Source organism: Thalassophryne amazonica, chromosome 13 (assembly GCF_902500255.1).
Source record: "Thalassophryne amazonica chromosome 13, fThaAma1.1, whole genome shotgun sequence".
NCBI lineage: Eukaryota > Metazoa > Chordata > Actinopteri > Batrachoidiformes > Batrachoididae > Thalassophryne > Thalassophryne amazonica.
This window is the reverse complement of record NC_047115.1, coordinates 62,771,750-62,791,970: the sequence shown is the minus strand read 5'-3', so window position 1 is coordinate 62,791,970 and position 20,221 is coordinate 62,771,750. Positions and strand designations below refer to the sequence as shown.

Genomic DNA, 20,221 nt, shown 5'->3' with positions numbered 1-20,221 from the left:
AGTAAGAAAGGATAACATGTATTTATCCAGAAAACACAACCAGACTGACAGGTAATGTAAAGTCATGACATGTCATATCGTCCTCAGAAAGAGACTTTAAGTGCATCTGCGTGGAAAAAACAGTGTTAGCATTTGTTGTTAATGTGTCGCAGGTCTTCAGCTGTTTTTAGCGAGGACACTCACAGAGTGGCACAGAGTTTTAAGGGGGAAAAAAAAAATGTAAAAATGTCTTAGTGAAGCTCAGAGCAGGTATGCTGCCGTCACCACGCTTTGAGAGATGACAACTGTTTTTTCAACTCGGAGCTGCTGCACAAAACAGCAGATGAATAGATTGTAGCATCAAATGCTAAAAGCAGGTGAAGTGGGCAGTTCAGCCGAACCCCCAACCTCCCCTTCTTGCCCACAGGCCAGATTTAATGCTGCGATCGACCCACACTATCTCTGTGATCAGCACCCCTAATTTATAGTGTACTAGCTAAGTTACCCGTTCTACACACGGGTAATAGAGAAGAATTTAAGCCATGTCATTGTATATTTCATGTCACTTTAGTTAAGGGGTAGTAAGATGCATTGCATTGTGTATGTTGTCATCATTAGTTTTCATAGAGCTATTTGTGACATTCATGAGACTCAAGTGAATGATGGTAAAAGGTGATAGCATGTCATATCATTGCAATGCTCTGGCATGTTGTACACAGCAGGTACATTTTAATTGAAAAAACACACGCCTCAACTGGCACATGGTGTGCACTGGCCTGTTCAGATTGTAATTAAAGTGTACCCTAGTCAGCCGCTACTATGTCGTAAGTAAAGTGTGATGCTTGCTACCTGACCTGACTAGCACATGAACTGCGAAAATAAGGGCTCCAGTGAGCGGGTTGTGATCTGATATATAAGGCTGACCATGTGTTGTTTTCGTATGCTTTCAACCTAAGGCCCCCAGTCACCATACCAAGTTTAGTGTCGATTGCTTAATTACTGTGGCTGTGCATAGCAAACACACACGCACACATACATCAGCTTTATATATTAGATAAAGATACAAAAATACAAGTAATGCACAGTGACTTCGATAAGTAATTTTAATCTGATTACTGATTTGGAAACATTAACGTGTTAGATAACCGTTACAGAAAAAAGCGGCCAGACTATGGTAACGCATTACTAATTCACACGTTACCAGCATCACTGATTGTGAGTTCTGCAAATTTTCTTAATGAGAATTTAACAGTTCAATTATACAATGATTAATGAATGCACTGAAGATACTACTGAAAGAAAAAGCATCTGGGGAAAAAAATGAAAACATTTATCAAACTAGAAAACTACACTGCATGAATTTATTAAAGCTAGACTTGAAGATTGAAGCACACTTACTCCAATTTCCAGACCCTTACTCTGCAATATGCTAGGAATCAGTGTTTCTGCATTTCTGCATCCTACTTCATTTGAGTCATAAAAACATATTTCAATGCACTTCTTTATACAACTACAAGTACAAACACTAAATAAGGCACTGAAAAATTACTCAAGCCACCAGTAATTTAAAACCTCTCCTTGCAAACTGACTTGACATTTTTGGAGTCTCAGTTTGAGATGCTGCAGCACTGGCAATTTATCCACCGACAGCACTATATCTACCTCTCGCCGAGGTCTTCCCGTTACATGACCATGAGAGAAAATTGATCCTAATATGGCACATCAGCTACTTCCCAGAGAACTGTGAGAATCATTATGTGCCCACTCATCCAGGGTTTAAATCTCGAAAAGCAGGTTTCCTGTCAGAAAATATGAAATGAATCCTCCCAGAAGCTGACTGGTCTATTCAGGTAATACTCTGGGAAAAAGCACTGCAGCCTTATGTACTGTATTATCTGTGGGGAAAAATGTTCTTTTCAGCCTATAATCACTGTAGTCATTTGATTTTTACATCATGACTACTACTATTACTACTACTGTGGTACTGTGGTTTAGTTAGAAGGAGAAAACTGCAAATCAAACTGAAGGTCTATTGATTGTTTCTTATAGGCACGGTGACGCATGAATTTGATCTCCACACTGCCGTGCAATGCATCCCGCTTTGTCCTGCTTGATGCCACACTATATAAAATAATAATTTCGTAGCCGGTGACGCAGTTGCTCTCAGAACTTGGCTGATGAAACCATTCTCTCATCACTTCCAGAATCACAAAGAAATTATCTACAGCTGCAGGTTGTCTTGCGTGCGCCGTGTGGTGGAGAATGCATTTGGAATCTTGTCTAAAAGGTAATTATTTATAGATATATTTGTGCTTTGGTAAAACAGTTGCATTTTCATTCCTTCTTATGAGTTAGATAATGTATCTGTAAAGTTCTGTTTATTATAGATGTAGCATCTCAACATAATTGTTCAGATGCCCTGTGCGCAATGACACGCATTGGCACGCAGTGAACATGCAGTGTTTTGAATAGGTTGCACAATGTTCACAACTAGTTCAAGAAATGAATGCGTGACAGAAGTTTTGAACATTTCAAAGTTTTCGTTGCACACAACCATGCACAGGTCGCACACAGTTTTCAATAGTTTATGACGAGTTTACTCATTGGCACACTGGATTGCGTGCCAGTGCGGAGATCAAATTCATGTAAGTGTCAAGGTGCCTTTATGAAAGTCATTCTGTAATTGTTTTGCCCCATCACTGTTATATCACGCAGCTCTCCAGGATGCAGAGTGTGATGAGTGTCACTGCAAAGTGTCAGATCAGGTCTTGGAGTATGTGCTGATGCCATGCAATGCTGCATCCACCACACCACAGAACCACCCCCAAGTCCTAGACAGCAAATACCTCTGTGCAGGGTCCTCATAAGCTCTCACCAAAGGCTCTCTCAAAGGCTGACAACCCAGAGACATGAATATCATTGCAGAGATAGCTACAGACATCTACAAGTTTGACACTTTCCCCACACACACAACTGAGCCAAGACTTATTCTTGATCCAAGAGTCGTAAATCTAGATACTCAGACTCTTCATTCAATTTCTTCAGTGCTGCAATCAGGACATCCATTGATTCTGCTCATTGCAGAATTAATGGAGAGACGTGATTGGGAGGAACAGCCTCCCTGATCTAAACCTGAGTGGACGTTTGTTATTGGACTTCTGTGCTAGTCATGGACTGTCCATAACAAACCATGTTCAAACATAAGGACGCACATAAGCTTACATGGCAACAGAGCACCCCAGGCTGAAGATCGATAGTCGATGTTGTGATCGTATCATCTGATCTGAGGCCACATGTTCTGGACACTCGGGTGAAGAGAGGGGCAGTGTTGTCAACTGATCATCATCTGGTGGTGAGTTGGATTAGAGGGTGGGGAGAACTTTGGACATACCTGGTAAGCTCAAACGGATAGCGTGGGTGAACTGGAACCTTCTGGAGGAGCCTACTGTCCGAGAGATCTTCAACTCACACCTCCAGTGGAGCTTTTCTGGAATCCCCATGGAGATTGGGGGCATTGAACCAAATTCAAATTCAAATTTATTAATTTATATAGCGCCAATTCACGACAATATCGTCTCAAGGCGCTTCACAACATAAAAACAGTTAAAAATTTAAAACACAATAAAACCAACCATAAGAAAAAAAACAGCAGTAAAAAAGTACAAGATTAAAAACACATCATAACACTAATGATAAAACAGGGAAAATAAATGAGTCTTTAAACGTGATTTAAAAGTCTCCACAGTGTCCGACTGCCGAATGTGTGCCGGCAGATCGTTCCACAGAGCTGGGGCACGATAGGAGAAAGCTCTGTGACCGGCAGACTTCTTCTTCTCAGAACCAGAATGCCAAATGTTCAAAGCTTCCATTGCTGAAGTTGCAGCAGGTAGCTGTAGACTGAAGGTCTTAGGTGGCTCAAGGGGCTGTAATCCTCAAACACTGTGATGGACAACGGTGGTCAGGGAAGTCGTCTGACTGAAGAAGAGGTCTTTCTGGGATATGCTGTCTTGGAGGATTCCGTTGGCAGTTGCAAGGTAGGCCTGAAGGTGCAACAGCCTTCACTATAAAGGAGGCAAAGCAGTAGGTGTGGGAGGAGTTTGGAGAAACCATGGAGACGGGACTTTCGGTCAACACAAAGGTGCTTCTGGAGGACGGTGGTTACCAGTTTTCCTCTCCTGAGGAAAATTCAACAGCTGTACCCAAGCTGTATACAGTAAGGACTCTGTTGACGTCAACTGATCGGGTACCCCAGGAGATGCTGTGGGAGGTGCTGCAGGAGTATGGAGTGAGGTGGTCCCTTCTGAGGGCCACTCAATATCTGTACTCACAAAGTGAGACTCGTTTTCAGTGGAGGTTGACATCTGCCAGGGCTGCACCTTGTCACCAATCCTGTTTGTGATATTCATGGACAGAATATCGAGGCGTAGTCAGGGGAAAGAGGGCCTGTATTTCCAGTGATGTTCCAATACTTGGTGCAGACAGTCCAAATATAGCTCCTGCTAGAAGTTCCATGGCAGCTGGTGAGGAACTGACTCTGATCATTGCCAACCCAGTTCTATGAAATATGAAATTAGCAACTCTGAAAACCATAGCCAAAGGTATGTCAGGGGCCAGAACATTCAATGTTGAATCCTATTTAAAACTACCGGTAAAATAAAGTGAAGATTAAGTGTAAGTACAACAAATCATAACTCAAATATAATGGAGAATAATGGAGAGAGACTGTGCACATTCTTGAACAGGATAAATAGTTTTTTTCTTGCCCTCTGCCTGATAGAGACAGATGGGGAAGACCTGAGCCCAGTTTCATAAAGCATCTTTTAGTCTAGTAAACATACTTAGCCATTTGTAAGTCTCGCTTGTGGATTAGCCAGAAAACCAAACTTAATTACATATTTGAATGCTTTCTTGTTACTATTTCTTATCTAGTCTGTAAAATATTGTGCCCAGTCCTCTGTATTATGTACTGTGCTCCTGGCCTGTATGCTGAATTTTTATCTTAATTACAAATTTTTAAATCAGGTTTAGTCCTTACTACAGATAAAGTCATTTCACTTGAACACTTCAAAATTTAAATGGATCATGATATTGACATATTTAGCATGATGTTTGCTTTGCTATTAAACTTAACTGGCTCCTCTCAAAATGTAAATAAAGTGACCAACTGTCCTTGACCTTCTTCTGACACATGGCATAAAAACTGAACATTTAATAATTCTTCAGTATAACCCTCTTCCATCTTTTAGAGCAGTAATGATTTTTCATGGGGGGGGGGGGGGTACAGTGGGGTAGTGGTTGTGCTTTTTCCTTCCACCATGGCAAATTCAACAACTGTATCCATGCAAAACAACAACAACAAAAGACCGGTGGAGCCAAAAGAAAAACCACTTCATATTTTGATTCATATAATGTACTTTATACAATCTGTCTGGGAAAAAAACTGTCTTTACTCAGGACCTGATTTACTAAAACTTTCCATGTGTAAAAACACCACAGGTCCCACAAAAATCAAAATAGTGCATACTGTTCATTTAAAACATTTGTCTTGTGGGTGTTGAACTTGCAAACAGGTGAGATTTACACAAGATTTATCAAGACTAAAAGCAATTTAAGGGACTGAGATTGCCTCTGTAGTTTAGCATGTATGAAACCAACTCAGTGTTGTGTGATCAATAAATCCGAAAAGTCATTCCCCTTCTTATGTCCAAATAACTCAATTTTAGTTTCATCAGTCCACAGCACCTTATTCAAAATGAAGCTGGCTTGTCCAAATGTGCTTTAGCATACCTCAAGTGACTCTGTTTGTGGCCTGTACGCAGAAAAGGCATCAACTGCATTAGAGCATCATGCAGCATCTCCTTGCGCAAAGTGCACTGTATAGTTGAACAATGCACAGAGACACTATCATCATCTAAGATGACAACAATGCCAGTCGCAACCAGTCCCAATGCCATATTGGCCTCTCTTCATTGGCTTCCTGTTAATTCAAGAATAGAATTTAAAATTCTTCTTCTTACTTATAAGGTTTTGAATAATCAGGTCTCATCTTATTTTAGGGACCTCATAGTACCATATCACCCCAATAGAGTGCTTCGCTCTCAGACTGCAGGCTTATTTGTAGTTCCTACGGTTTGTAAGAGTAGAATGGGAGGCAGAGCCTTCAGCTTTCAGGCTCCTCTCCTGTGGAACCAGCTCCCAATTCAGATCAGGGAGACAGACACCCTCTCTACTTTTAAGATTAGGCTTAAAACTTTCCTTTTTGCTAAAGCTTATAGTTAGGGCTGGATCAGGTGACCCTGAACCATCCCTTAGTTATGCTGCTATAGACTTAGACTGCTGGGGGGTTCCCATGATGCACTGAGTGTTTCTTTCTCTTTTTGCTATGTATGCACCACTCTGCATTTAATCATTAGTGATTGATCTCTGCTCCCCTCCACAGCGTGTCTTTTTCCTGGTTCTCCTCCCTCAGCCCCAACCAGTCCCAGCAGAAGACTGCCCCTCCCTGAGCCTGGTTCTGCTGGAGGTTTCTTCCTGTTAAAAGGAAGTTTTTCCTTCCCACTGTCACCAAGTGCTTGCTCACAGGGGGTCGTTTTGACCGTTGGGGTTTTTCCGTAATTATTGTATGACCTTGCCTTACAATATAAAGCGCCTTGGGGCAACTGTTTGTTGTGATTTGGCGCTATATAAATAAAATTGATTTGATTTGATTTGAGTCTTGAGGGTCCTGGTGCCACTTTTCTTACTGTATGATTGTGAGACATTGATGCTAATCAGTGACCTAAGATGACGAATGGATATCTTTGGGACCAAGATACTTAGAGAGACTACACAGAGTATCACTTTTATTATGAGTGACTGTCATCTTTGACATTTTGGCCATGTGGTGTGTTCTCTATTCAGCACATGGGTACCTACCTGAGGGTTGAGGCTAAGGGGACATCCACATGTCACCTGACTGTGGCAGACAGATGATTACTCAAGAGATGTGGAATTATCATCTACCTGAGTAGATGTCATACAGGACCCAGGGCAGTACCATGGTGTCATGGATGCAACTAAGATGGTTTAAGTCCTGCTTCTCTGAAGCATCTCAAGTTATCTACAATGCCTTTTAGAATTCTATCTTTTACGTAAGACATTATACAGAAACATTGCACTAACTTTCATTGCTATGTAGATGTATATGAATGAAAATTGACCAGGCTGATCAGTTAGCGAAACTAACTGAACTGCTGTAAACATGCTTTACATGCTTGACATAAAGGACTGGATGATGGGCCTGGTATATCTCCAGGTGTCAAAGAGGAGACACTTTAAGCCATGCACAGCTTGGATCTGTCAACAAAACCCACCATATTCAGGATTTAAAACTCCCCCAAAGTGCATTCCACATGTAGCTGTGAATTCTTATCAATTCCCCAAACCAGAGGCAACTCAGCACCCCTTTCACAGCTCTGCTAGATAAATATCAAATGTAACCATGGAACAAGAGTGACCCCTGTGGGACGATTTGGGAGAGACACGATTGATTTCCTGCAAGACTCCAAACTCCTAACGTCATTTTAAAAAGGAAATTTCATTGTATTGTTGTAGCAAAAGAACAAAGAAAAAAAGAGAAAAGGAAACATGTCACTCTTTTCTATTTATGCATGAAAGTATTATATTTGACGTGTCATGCTCTGTTCATTGGGGAATGTTTGCTTAGTGTGTTCTTATATATATATAAATGTGTGTGTGTGTGTGTGTGTGTGTGTGTGTGTGTGTGTGTGTGTGTGTGTGTGTGTGTGTGTGTGTGTGTGTGTGTGTGTGTGTGTGTGTGTGGTTTATAATTCCAGGTAAACCAGTTACAAGATTTATTCTGCAGGACTTGGTTTGGTTTCAAAACGGAATGTTGGAACCACGCTGATTTATATATATAACAATAGACAAAGGAAACGCCAGAAACTACATTACCCAGAATTCTTGGGGGTGGAGCTTATTAAACCTTTAAAAGAGCTCGCGCCCGGGAATTCGCTCTCTTACGCTCCTCTCTTGCTCTTATGCTTTTCTCTCTTCTTTTCCTTGGGTTTAAAGACGCTGCCTCGGCCTTCAAGATTTATGACCCTTTGTCTAAAGCCACGTGCTACTTAAAACTCATTCTTGTTTGGCGTACCGACAAGAATTTACTTTATTTTTCAGACAGATAACTTTTGCAACCTTTGTCAAGCTAAACGCGCCGGCGCATTTAACTTCCTTTTTTGAATTTTCAAATTAAAACCTTTTTCTTCTTCAAACTCCAAATTCCTTTCACGAACATTTTTCTTCTAAAGTCAGCTATTTTTGCATTGAATTCGGATTCGACCAAGCTTCCAAAAAGACGACGACGAAAGACGAATTTTTGATTTTTGATAGAGAATAAAGACGCTCAAACCTTTATTCTGACAAGCCAGATTCCAGAGCGCTGCAGAGAAAAACATTCAGGTCAGCTGAGACGTTCAACAGTGACTTGAACTGCCGCCGCGAAACCACAGCACAATAACAGAAATCATCCCTGCCACTGACGAGGACCGAGCGGGTCGGACCGGCACGCCTCTTGTCCAAGGTCCATGACAAAGCTGTGTGGCGGACAGAGCGTTGACTGAACCAGACAATTCCAGCATCGGACCTCACGGAGACCCGCGGCACTGCGCAAAGTAAGACCGGGCTATGTTGTCAGATAAACACAGTGGCTTTATTTAACTCTATTCAAATCATTAATCTTCTCTCAGGTTAACAAATACCAAAGTAAATTACCTATTAAATTAGGACGAATCTTACTCCTAAAACTCCCGCTACGAAACCAAACCATCAGAACATCATATAATCATTGCTCATTGACGGCTGTAATCATTAAATCGATCACTGTGATATGTCCTGTTATTAACTCCTGCCAGGGTTAAATAAAAATCTTAAACGTGTGAAGTTGTCTGTAATTTTTGTATGGTTTTACAGAGGGTGTCGGATCTGACCTGTGGAGCTTATCCTTTAGAAACTGAGACTGATTAATTAAATTGAGACTAATCAATTAATGAATGTTTAAACTAAAAAGTACTTATACTTTGAAATAAGTGGTGCCCCGATGTAAAATTATCCACAAGTGATAATTTTCAATATTCCAAAACATTATTATATTCATCCTGCGACTCTGTTTCCTACAGTTGTCATGTAACATTACTCAATGTTTATATGCAAGATGGACAGACAGATAGATAAACTTAAAAAAGTGTGAAATACAACAAGAAATATCTAAAAATGCTTTAAAGTGTTGCAGCTGCTTCAGTAATAGCTGATAGTAAAGATTAAAGAATGAGATTGGGAGCCAAAAAAAAATGGCAGCTGAGTCTTCCTACTTCACACAACCAGAGTTTCAAATATTATGTGTAATCTACAGTGTGTATTGTACCTTTGTGTTGTCGTGTCGCTCTGCTTTATCGATGTCTTTCTCTCTTTTCTTCTCCTCGTTTTTCTTTTCTCGTTCCTTCTGCAGCAGAGAAAAGAGTTGTCATATTATTGCACAAACTAATGTTTTCATTCAGGTCAGGTCTGACAGCATGTGTAGCAGTGCATCCACCACACTACGGAACTACACTGGGTTCCTACTGGCAAATGCCCAGGCAGACCCACTTGTCCATCCCCACCTTCAAAAAGCAGCCATCTACTGTGTCTCCCACAATCAGGTGGCATATGGGTGCTCTCGTAGCCTTTTCCACGCAGTAAATTTTGCAGAGTAAAATATACTCTGCCAGGATAACATTTGGTCCCAGTCCAAATACAGTCTATTACAGAGTGAAATCAGCTCTACTGTCTTGTCAAAGCACATTTTTCTACTCAAATAAGAGTCATTCACAGCATGAAAGAGTTCATTTTACACTGTGATAGAATTGATTTAGCACTGTGACAGAGTATATTTAACTTTATTTGGACTGGGACCAAATGTTATCCTGGCAGAGTATATTTTACTCTGCAAAATTTACCTTGCAATTTACCACACGGCAAAGGACCCTGGGGTCTTAGTCACTTTGATGTCAAAGGGTACACAACTGCACCACAGTGGGTAAATCTGAAGTACATCCTATTTAGAAAATGCAGGGGTGGTGGCCAAATGGTTAGTGGACTTGGTTTCAGTGCAAAAGGTTCACGGTTCAAACCCCATCCCTGCCACATTTCTCCATGTAATGTGGAGCTGCATCAGGAAGGGCATCCGGCATAAAATCTGTGCCAATTCAACATGTAGATCCACCTTAGATCTGCTGTGGCGACCCGGAATGCCAACAAGGGAGCAGCCGAAGGGACTTAGCTTTAAAAGAGTGATAACTGGAAACCAATCCAATATTTCTAATGTCTGTATACAGTACTGACAAAACCAATGGCTACTGTTTACATGTAAGCAGCATTTCAAGTACCAAGCTTCTCCTCACAGACTAAAACTTTTTATGAGTTGATCTTGTTCTATTCAGTATATTATCTTCTAGGTTTTGGCAAGCGTCAAGTCTTTGACTCTGTCAACTATGAGCTAATGAGCCTTGCTTTGGCCACTGTGCTTCAGCTACATTAGTAGGCTATCAAATTCCCATCTGATCATCACTAATAAAACACAGCAAATTAGAAATGCCAACATCCTCTTTGTAGTCATGTTGGCTACATTCCGAACTTTGTGTTGTCTAATCAATTCATGTTTAAAAGGCCAGAGCTGTCAGGGCAGATGGCTGCCTGGCACCCAGAGCAGCTGGACCCACAAAGCAGACTCCCAGACTAGGCTTAGTTGTGAGAGAAATCATGGTCTTTATTCCAGGGTCTGGTACAGTGCACATGTGATCAGTCAGCGGAGCACAGGTAACAGTCATAAGCAGATACACAGTCATGGATGAGCAAGGTTCAGTGGCATGAGCAAACAAAGTCATTGGAGAGGAGGCAAGAGGTGTGGTCGAGGAGAACAGAGTAAAAAACACTGTACACAGCAAGGCAAAAATCAGGACTGAATATAGAAGGCTGGAATGTGTGCAAAGGCAACAAACTGGCAGGAGAGTGATGGCTGGGAGGTGTTTAAATAAGGCAGGTGTTAACTAGGCGCACATGAGAACAATCTAGAAAGGGGGCGTGGCTGGTGGACAAAGAGTATACGTGGGCAAGATAGTGAGGAAGGGAGTGCACAAAGTGGAGTGATGTCAGATACCAAGATGCGAGAACAGGTGTCCAGAGTGTGAGTGAATGGAAACACTAAACAGACTGAATCAAAGTGAGACAAGACACAAGGTAGGTGCAGTAATGTGAAGTAAGAACATAATCAGATATGTGAGGGACGAAGACATAATGGCGGGTGCAGGGCGTGGAGTGAACCTAATCAAAACGGAATAAGGGCAAGCTGAGAACAGAGCTAATAACGGAATAGACTACTACTATGAACAAGACTTTGAATCAGGCATGAACTTGAGGACTAAAAGTGAACTATGATATAATAAGTACAAGAGAAAAACTATATGAGGACTAGGGATGGGTATTGATAAGATTTTATCGATATCGATGCCATTATCAATTCTGCTTATCGATACCTCTTGTGAATTTTGTACAAAAAGCAGGCTTTACAGGTTTTCTATGTATTTAACTGAGTCTTAAAGTAAATAAATATGAAACTGGTCACTGTATCCTTGATCTCTGGACATAAATAAAAATAAACAAAACAGGGTTTCACTTTGAAGTTATTAATTCCAACTGGACTCTATCATTCTAACTTGACTCGTCAGAGAGCCGCGCAGCGTTTGGAGCTGTGTGAACAGAACGGAGGACAATTCTCGTTTCTTTCTCGCAACAAGACAGGAGTCCCAGTTAGTAACTTTAATCCGCACAAAAGTGACTCACAATTTCACATATTCAGCGATGAAAGTGGTGAAAAACAAAAAAAGCTGAAACCCAAAGTTACCCCCCAATACCACCTGCACAAAAATGTTTGAATTCTAGAAGCTCTGAAATGCAATCTGAGACTATTCCAGACGATAAACTGCAGTGAGTGCAGCATCCATTTAGTGAGAGAGAAAAAAAACAACTTTCCTTATTCAAATTCATTCATTCATTCATTCATATTCTGTTCTTACAAGGATGCAGCAGTTTTCTAGCTTGGCATATAGTTCTGGAGGAAATCAATGAAGAAATTAACACACTGAAAATATGGTTTGACCGAAACAAACTGTCATACACTTAAATAAGACAGGAATGAAATGGAGGTTTAAGAGTCACTAGGTGTTCACAGGAAACATTTATTTCTGTATGTATGTATTTATTTATTTATTTACGTATGTTCATTGTTAGTTGGTTTTATATTTTCAGTTGTGTTTCTATTCAGGTTCTTTTTGTCTCTTTCTCTAAAATTGTATATAATAACTAATCATTAGATTATTAATATATAAACAAAAATAAATTTAAAAAATATTACAATTTGTAATACATTTGACTCTTTTACGACAACAAACGCTTATTATACAGAAAACAAATGCACCCAACGTGATGACAGCTGCAACTGCTTAATGCTAACATTTAACATTGAAAATGCCATAGACATGCTAACGCGTTAGCATCGCTCCCATTTTTAAGTTCTAAAATACATCTGTCAACTGTTTCAGAAGACCATAACAGGTCGGTTTAACATAAAAAAGGTAAATAATACTCACAGACGTATGCTCTTTAGGGTTTTAGCGGGGGCAAATTAAGATAAAGCAAAAGGAAGAAATTAGTAAATGAAGCAATACATCGAAGCACTGCTTCAATCTGTGAACCACTGCTTCAATTGGTTCAAGGTTCAAAGCAAAGCCGCCCTGCAGAAAAGTTGATTACAGACCCGCTGCAGGGTCTGTAATCAAACAGAAAACAACAGAAATCAGCAAAACAGCAAAAATAAACAGATGATAGCTACATGATAAACCATAAAAACACAACCTGGGAAAACAAACTAGAATGGAACTGAACAATGGCCAAAGTATGACAGTAACAAAGAAACAAAGTGGCAAAGCAAAAATGGAACATAGAATAAACAAATGATGAAAATAACCAACTAATAAAACAAAGCAGAAGCAGATGCTGATGAAAAGAAAGAAGGAAAAACGGAATTGAAACCTTGATCCGGGCCGAAACCTGACAGTTCCCCCACCTATGCGGATGTCTCCGACAGACGCACAATGCCACAACCGGCACACAGACACTGGGGGGTGGCGGCACCGGACGCTGGGCAACCCGAGGCATGAGACAATTAAAGCCTATAAGACAGGGAACCCCAAGGATAACCAACAATATGGCCGAAAACAGGTACTGGAATCCAAGGGCAGAAAACAGGACATGTAGCCCCAGCAGAAGGACGGCCACTGGGTGGACCCTGGTGCATGGATATGTCAGGGACCTGGTTGAAGGCAGGGTCAGGAGGGCAACCATAGGGCTTATCACAGAGCATGACTGGATCAGGGAACCGACTGTTGGGGACACTGGCCTGAAAGGTGGAGTCAGAGGAACATTGAGATACAGTCTTACGGCTGAAACCTTTGGACCCACAGAGGGAGAAAACCAGTTGCTTAAAAGGGAAGCTCACAAAGTGGGGAAGCCATAGAAACACATAGGGTAACAAAACCCAGATCATTCAATATAACCAATGAGCAGGAGGACAAACTAGAATGGAACTGAACAATAGCCAAAGTATGACAGTAACAAAGAAACAAAGTGGCAAAGCAAAAATGGAACACAGAATAAACACATGATGAAAATAACCAACTAATAAAACAAAGCAGGACCAGATGGTGATGAAAAGAAAGGAGGAAAAACGGAATTGAAACCTGGATCCGGGCCGAAACCTGACAAGAGCAACCTAAAAGACACACCCTGCTCCTGTATAAAAAAGGAAATGAATTACAACAAAAATAAACAACTGCCAACTGTGGGTCTTGGTAGTTGAACTTGGAGTATATAATATCATCATTATGTTGTACAGAGTGAACTGTGGTGGCTTTAGTTTATGTTTGATGGAGGTAGCAAAAAAGGCATCTAAAACAAGACAGTTATCCAACATAAAAAAAGCACATCATAGTCATTGTAATTCTATTGTAACTTAAAAATTGTATTGCAACACTGCACTGCTAAGACAGAATAATTTTGACTTAAACTGAATGCAAACAAAGGCCACTTGATACTCAAGTGTGTTTTGTTATGCTATTACTAAATAAAAAGTCATCAAAAGACAAAGAGATTATATGAACAGCAGTATATTCCACACATATCATTAAATAAGCTACAGGATACAACAGCAATGAGCACACCACAGTGTAATATCACTTAAATCTCAAAATTGTACCACATTACAGTAATTGCATCATACTATGAGCAAAAAATGCCTGTGCAGTTGGGTCGTGTGTCGTTTGTGCAATGTGGGATGTAGCTAATAATCAACCACAAAACTGCCCTTCAAGAGTTTGCTTTGACAGAGGTTTAATGCACCAAAGGTTTATATGCACCATATTTTGCACACATATATAGGTGGGTTCTGGAATATGCCAAAAATGAATCAATGGGGACAAAGTTGAAAATGTTGATTTTCAGTGTTAGTCCCAAGCCTGTATAAATGAGGATGGTAGCATCAAGAGAGATATCTGGCTCTCGATTCTCAGATGCATTTTGCTGTAGACATGGATGACTCTAAAATGACTCTAAAATGATTCACAAATGTCCATCCATCAAATTCTACACTCATTTACTCCAATTAAGGGTCACTGGGGGGGAAGAGATGGAGCATATCCCAGCAGTCATACGGCGTGAGGCAGGGTCCACCCTGGACAGGATGCCAGTCTGTCGCAGGGCGGTTCACAAATGTCAACAGTCGATTTTATGTTAAACGTTAATAACAAGGGTAGGAACACAGCTGCTGGCCACCCTTAATGAGCACATTTCACATTCCTTATGTAAACCTGTTTCTATTTTTATTCAAGTCATTTTTTGAACTGCAATGTACTTTTATGTCAGGCCATTTGCCATATGGCTTTGTTACAGCTCCTGTCTTCATAGAAACTGGAGGAGACAAACGAATGGTGCAGTGGGAGCTTCTGCACAACTTGCGTAAAGAAAGAGAGAAAAACCAACTGGTTTTGGACTGTATGCGACGACCACGGGACAAAAGTTCTGGCTACATCTGGACATGTTTTTTTTTACTTCAAAATTTTAAAAAAACTAAACAGTTACATGAAGGAACACTTTGATTTTGCGCCACAAAAGAAAATCTCCACTTTATCGTCTCCCTCCAACAGCACGTTAAAAGACCTCCACTGAAATAAGACTCAGTATTTGTTCAGAAAGGGCTAAGAAAGACCAACTAGATTTGTATGATATCATGGCTGATCACCTAAAATTGTTTCCAAAACTATGCCACCACGGTCCCCTGCTTTATTTATTCTGACACAAGTATGAAGTCTATGGATCAAGATGGATCGATAATAGTTTTATAACCTAATTGCGCCCTATGAATTGTAATCATATCAAATTGTGAGGTGCCTAAAGATTCCCACCGCTACAACATGCAGTGGGAGAGGAGAAAAAGCAGAAATGTGGTGGTGAGAATCTAAACTTTGAATATTGGTAGTATGACTGGTAAAGGGATATAGCTAGCTGATGTGATGGAGAGGAGAAATTCAAACATAATGCATGTACAATGAAAGAAGCAGAAGGGGAGCAATTTCCAGAAGTACTGGAGATGAGTTCAAACTGTTGTGAAATGATGTGGATGGGAGGAGAAAAGGAGTAGAGATAATCATGAAAGAAAATATTAAGACTGCATTGTACCATAGATAAACTGAGTTTCAAACAGAGCTAGGGTGATGTTGAAAATCATCACTGTATTTGCCCCACAATTGTGAGATGGAAGAGAAAGAATATTTAAGGATTAAGTTAGAGACAGTGGTAAAGAATGTACCCAAGAAACAATAGTAAATGCTGTGGACCACAATGGACATGTAAAGAGGTGATGGATAGGTAGGGTGTCAAGGAGTGAAAGATGGTAGGGCAGATTGCTGTGAAATTTACAAAAAGGAAAGAAATGGCTGTTGTGAATACTTATTTTAAGGCAAAAGAATACAAAGGGAACACAGACGAACGATATCCTATATACAGAAGATGCAACTTGCAAGATATTGAAGAATGTAAGAGGGTGGCAGGGGAGAGCAGAAGTTAACAGTAGCCAATTATCGGTCGATCTCTACTTAACAGCATTGGATGGTAATTTGTAGGATGACTTTAGAGACACTAAACCAAGGATGAGATAATGGAAGTTGATGGAGGAAGACTATCATGTGAAACTGAACCAGGACTTGAGACAGGAATTGGGTTATGATGAAGAAATACTGTATGACTGCACAACTACTGCAGAAGTGAGGTGGGAAACAGCTAGGAAGTACTGGACGTAAAATCTGGAGAAAGGAAGGAAGATAAATCAGCTTGGAGGTGGAATGAGCAAGTACAAGAAACTATGAGAGAAAGAAAAAAAGAAATTCAGGGTTCTCCCCTTGATTTTTAATAAACAGGTATAAATATTGGCAAGTGCGAGCTTTGCACCAAGCAGGAAGCATGAGTTGTTTCATATGAACAATAAAAGATGTACAGCTGTATGCAAAGGTTTGTGCACCCCTGATAATTTTCATGATTTTCCGTTATAAATCATTGGTTGTCTGGATCAAAAATATCAGTTAAATATATCATATAGCAGATGAACACACTGATATCTGAGAAGTGAAATGAAGTTTTGAGTATTTACAGAGAGCGTACAATAATCATTTAAAGAAAACTGGGCAAGTGCATAAATTTGGGCACGCTTGTCATTTTATTGATTTGAATACATGTAGCACTAATTATTGGAACACAAAATTGGTTTGGTAAACTTATTGACCCTTGACCTCCTTACACAGGTGAATCCAATCATGAGAAAGGGTATTTAAGATGGCCATTTGCAAATGTTTCCCCTCTTTGCATCTCTTCTAATGAGTGGCAACATGGGAGCCTCTAAACAACTCTCAAATGACCTGAAAACAAAGATTGTTCAACATCATGGTTTAGGGGAAGGATACAAAAAGCTATCTCAGAGATTTCAGCTGTCAGTTTCCACTGTGAGGAACATAGTGAGAAAATGGAAGGCCACATGCACAGTACTAGTGAAGGTGTGAAGTGGCAGGCCAAGAAAAATTTCAGATAAGCTGAAGCGAAGGATGGTGAGAACAGTCATAGTCAACCTACAGACCTGCTCCAAGGACCTACAACATGATCTTGCTGCAGATAGTGTCTCTGTGCATCGTTCAACTATACAGCATACTTTGCACAAAGAGATGTTGTATGACACAGAAATGCAGAGGAAGCCTTTTGTGCGTACACACCACAAACAGAGTCACTTGGGGTATGCTAAAGCACATTTGGACAAGCCAGCTTCATTTTGAAATAAGGTGCTGTGGACTGATGAAACAAATTGAGTTATTTGGACATAAGAGGTGGTATGCATGGCTGAAAAAGAACACGGCATTCCAAAAAAAACACTTGCTACCTACAGTAAAATTTGGAGGTGGTTCCATTATTCTGTGGGGCTGTGTGGCCATTGGAGGTCCTGGAAATCTTGTTAACCCTCTGAGGCCAACGCCGTCGTATACGATGGCTAAGACCAAGCTTTACTAAATTATAAATAACTTTTTAATGATATGAGATAGAAACTTACTCTTTTTTTTTTTTTGCTGAAAAGTTAACCCCGCAGACTTTCCAGCCAGCCATCGGCCATCTTTGTACTCATCATAGAAGCTGTGTGATGATGTACGCAATGTGAGTGTCCAATTGGAATTGGGTCACTGTCACATGGTTTTCCAAAATCCAATCGTAGGGCAGATTTACCTCACGTGAAAAGCCAAAGATCGTTTTCAGGAGTGATATGTTACTACAACCCCTGGCAAAAATTATGGAATCAACAGCCTCGGAGGATGTTCATTCAGTTGTTTAATTTTGTAGAAAAAAAGCAGATCACAGACATGACATAAAACTAAAGTCATTTCAAATGGCAACTTTCTGGCTTTAAGAAACACTATAAGAGATCAGGAAAAATAATTGTGGCAGTCAGTAACGGTTACTTTTTTAGACCAAGCAGAGGGAAAAAAATATGGAATCACTCAATTCTGAGGAATAAATTATGGAATCACCCTGTAAATTTTCATCCCCAAAACTAACACCTGCATCAAATCAGATCTGCTCGTTAGTCTGCATCTAAAAAGGAGTGATCACACCTTGGAGAGTTGTTGCACCAAGTGGACTGACATGAATCATGGCTCCAACACGAGAGACGTCAATTAAAACAAAGGAGAGAATTATCAAACTCTTAAAAGAGGGTAAATCATCAAGCAATGTTGCAAAAGATGTTGGTTGTTCACAGTCAGCTGTGTCTAAACTCTGGACCAAATATAAACAACATGGGAAGGTTGTTAAAGGCAACCATACTGGTAGACCAAGGAATACATCAAAGCGTCAAGACAGAAAACTTAAAGCGATATGTCTCAAAAATCAAAAATGCACAACAAAACAAATGAGGAACGAATGGGAGGAAACTGGAGTCAACGTCTGTGACCGAACTGTAAGAAACCGCCTAAAGGAAATGGGATTTACATACAGAAAAGATAAACGAAAACCATCATTAACACCTAAACAGAAAAAAAACAAGGTTACAATGGGCTAAGGAAAAGCAATCGTGGACTGTGCATGACTGGATGAAAGTCATATTCAGTGATGAATCTCGAATCTGCATTGGGCAAGGTGATGATGCTGGAACTTTTGTTTGGTGCCGTTCCAATGAGATTTATAAAGATGACTGCCTGAAGAGAACATGTAAATTTCCACAGTCATTGATGATATGGGGCTGCATGTCAGGTAAAGGCACTGGGGAGATGGCTGTGATTACATCATCAATAAATGCACAAGTTTACATTGATATTTTGGACACTTTTCTTATCCCATCAATTGAAAGGATGTTTGGGGATGATGAAATCATTTTTCAAGAAGTTAATGCATCTTGCCATAGAGCAAAAACTGTGAAAACATTCTTTGCTATAGACACATAGGGTCAATGTCATAGCCTGCAAATAGTCCGGATCTTAATCCAATTGAAAATCTTTGGTGGAAGTTGAAGAAAATGGTCCATGACAAGGCTCCAACCTGCAAAGCTGATCTGGCAACAGCAATCAGAGAAAGTTGGAGCCAGATTGATGAAGAGTACTGTTTGTCACTCATTAAGTCCATGCCTCAGAGACTGCAAGCTGTTATAAAAGCCAGAGGTGGTGCAACAAAATACTAGTGATGTGTTGGAGCGTACTTTTGTTTTTCATGATTCCATAATTTTTTTCCTCAGAATTGAGTGATTCCATATTTTTTTCCCTCTGCTTGGTCTAAAAAAGTAACCGTTACTGACTGCCACCATTTTTTTTCCTGATTTCTTATAGTGTTTCTTAAAGCCAGAAAGTTGCCATTTGAAATGACTTTAGTTTTGTGTCAAGTCTGTGATCTGCTTTTTTTCTACAAAATTAAACAACTGAATGAACATCCTCCGAGGCCGGTGATTCCATAATTTTTGCCAGGGGTTGTAGTTGGCCCATTTGAATAGCCCCCTGGGTGCTCCAATGAGTACATACTATTCCAATGCACCCTGCGCCATTACGCCCAGCAATCAGTGAAATCAGATGTTGCAGACGGAGTGCCTCTGATGACAATCTCACATGCTCAAACAAAGAGTGTGTAACTATCAGGATTGCTCCACTAGTTTGCATGTGAACATTACTGGATAACTCTGTTGCTTTCTCAGTGTAAAGCACTGTTTACCATATGAATGGAGCGAGGGGGAGGGATGCTCCTCAGACTGTAAGGAGCCAAAGTGGGCCAAAGTGTGAATGAAAGCTGCTTTAGGAGCAGCACAGAACAGTCCAAAACACAGTAGAAGTTTGTGTTGTAACCTTTGTGTAATAGCAGACAGAAATTGCTTTGAGATAGACAAAAAAAAAAACAAAACAAAACGCATAGACCATTTTGTATACTGTTCAAAATGTGCATTTGTGTTTATTGTTTGAACCTTTTTGTTGTACAGTCTTTCAAACATGACCTCAAATTACCTTTATAAAGTGTCAAAACAGTTGTTTATTATAGTTTGCTGTGTGTTTTGAATGTGTGTGGAAAATTATTTTCCGCTTTACTT

At 40.2% G+C, this 20,221-nt stretch overlaps 1 protein-coding gene across 4 annotated transcripts in view; it reads right to left on the bottom strand.

Moving 5' to 3' along the window:
• Positions 1–20,221, bottom strand: part of LOC117523099 (stromal membrane-associated protein 1-like) — a 496,829-nt gene that overhangs the window by 297,150 nt on the left and 179,458 nt on the right. For 2 of the 4 annotated variants that reach the window (XM_034184516.1, XM_034184517.1), the window contains exon 6: positions 9,401–9,475. In XM_034184516.1, coding sequence (XP_034040407.1) covers positions 9,401–9,475 — 75 coding nt within the window. Of the gene's footprint in view, positions 1–9,400; positions 9,479–20,221 lie in introns of all 4 variants that reach the window. The other 2 variants (XM_034184514.1, XM_034184515.1) reach the window with 1 other exon arrangement.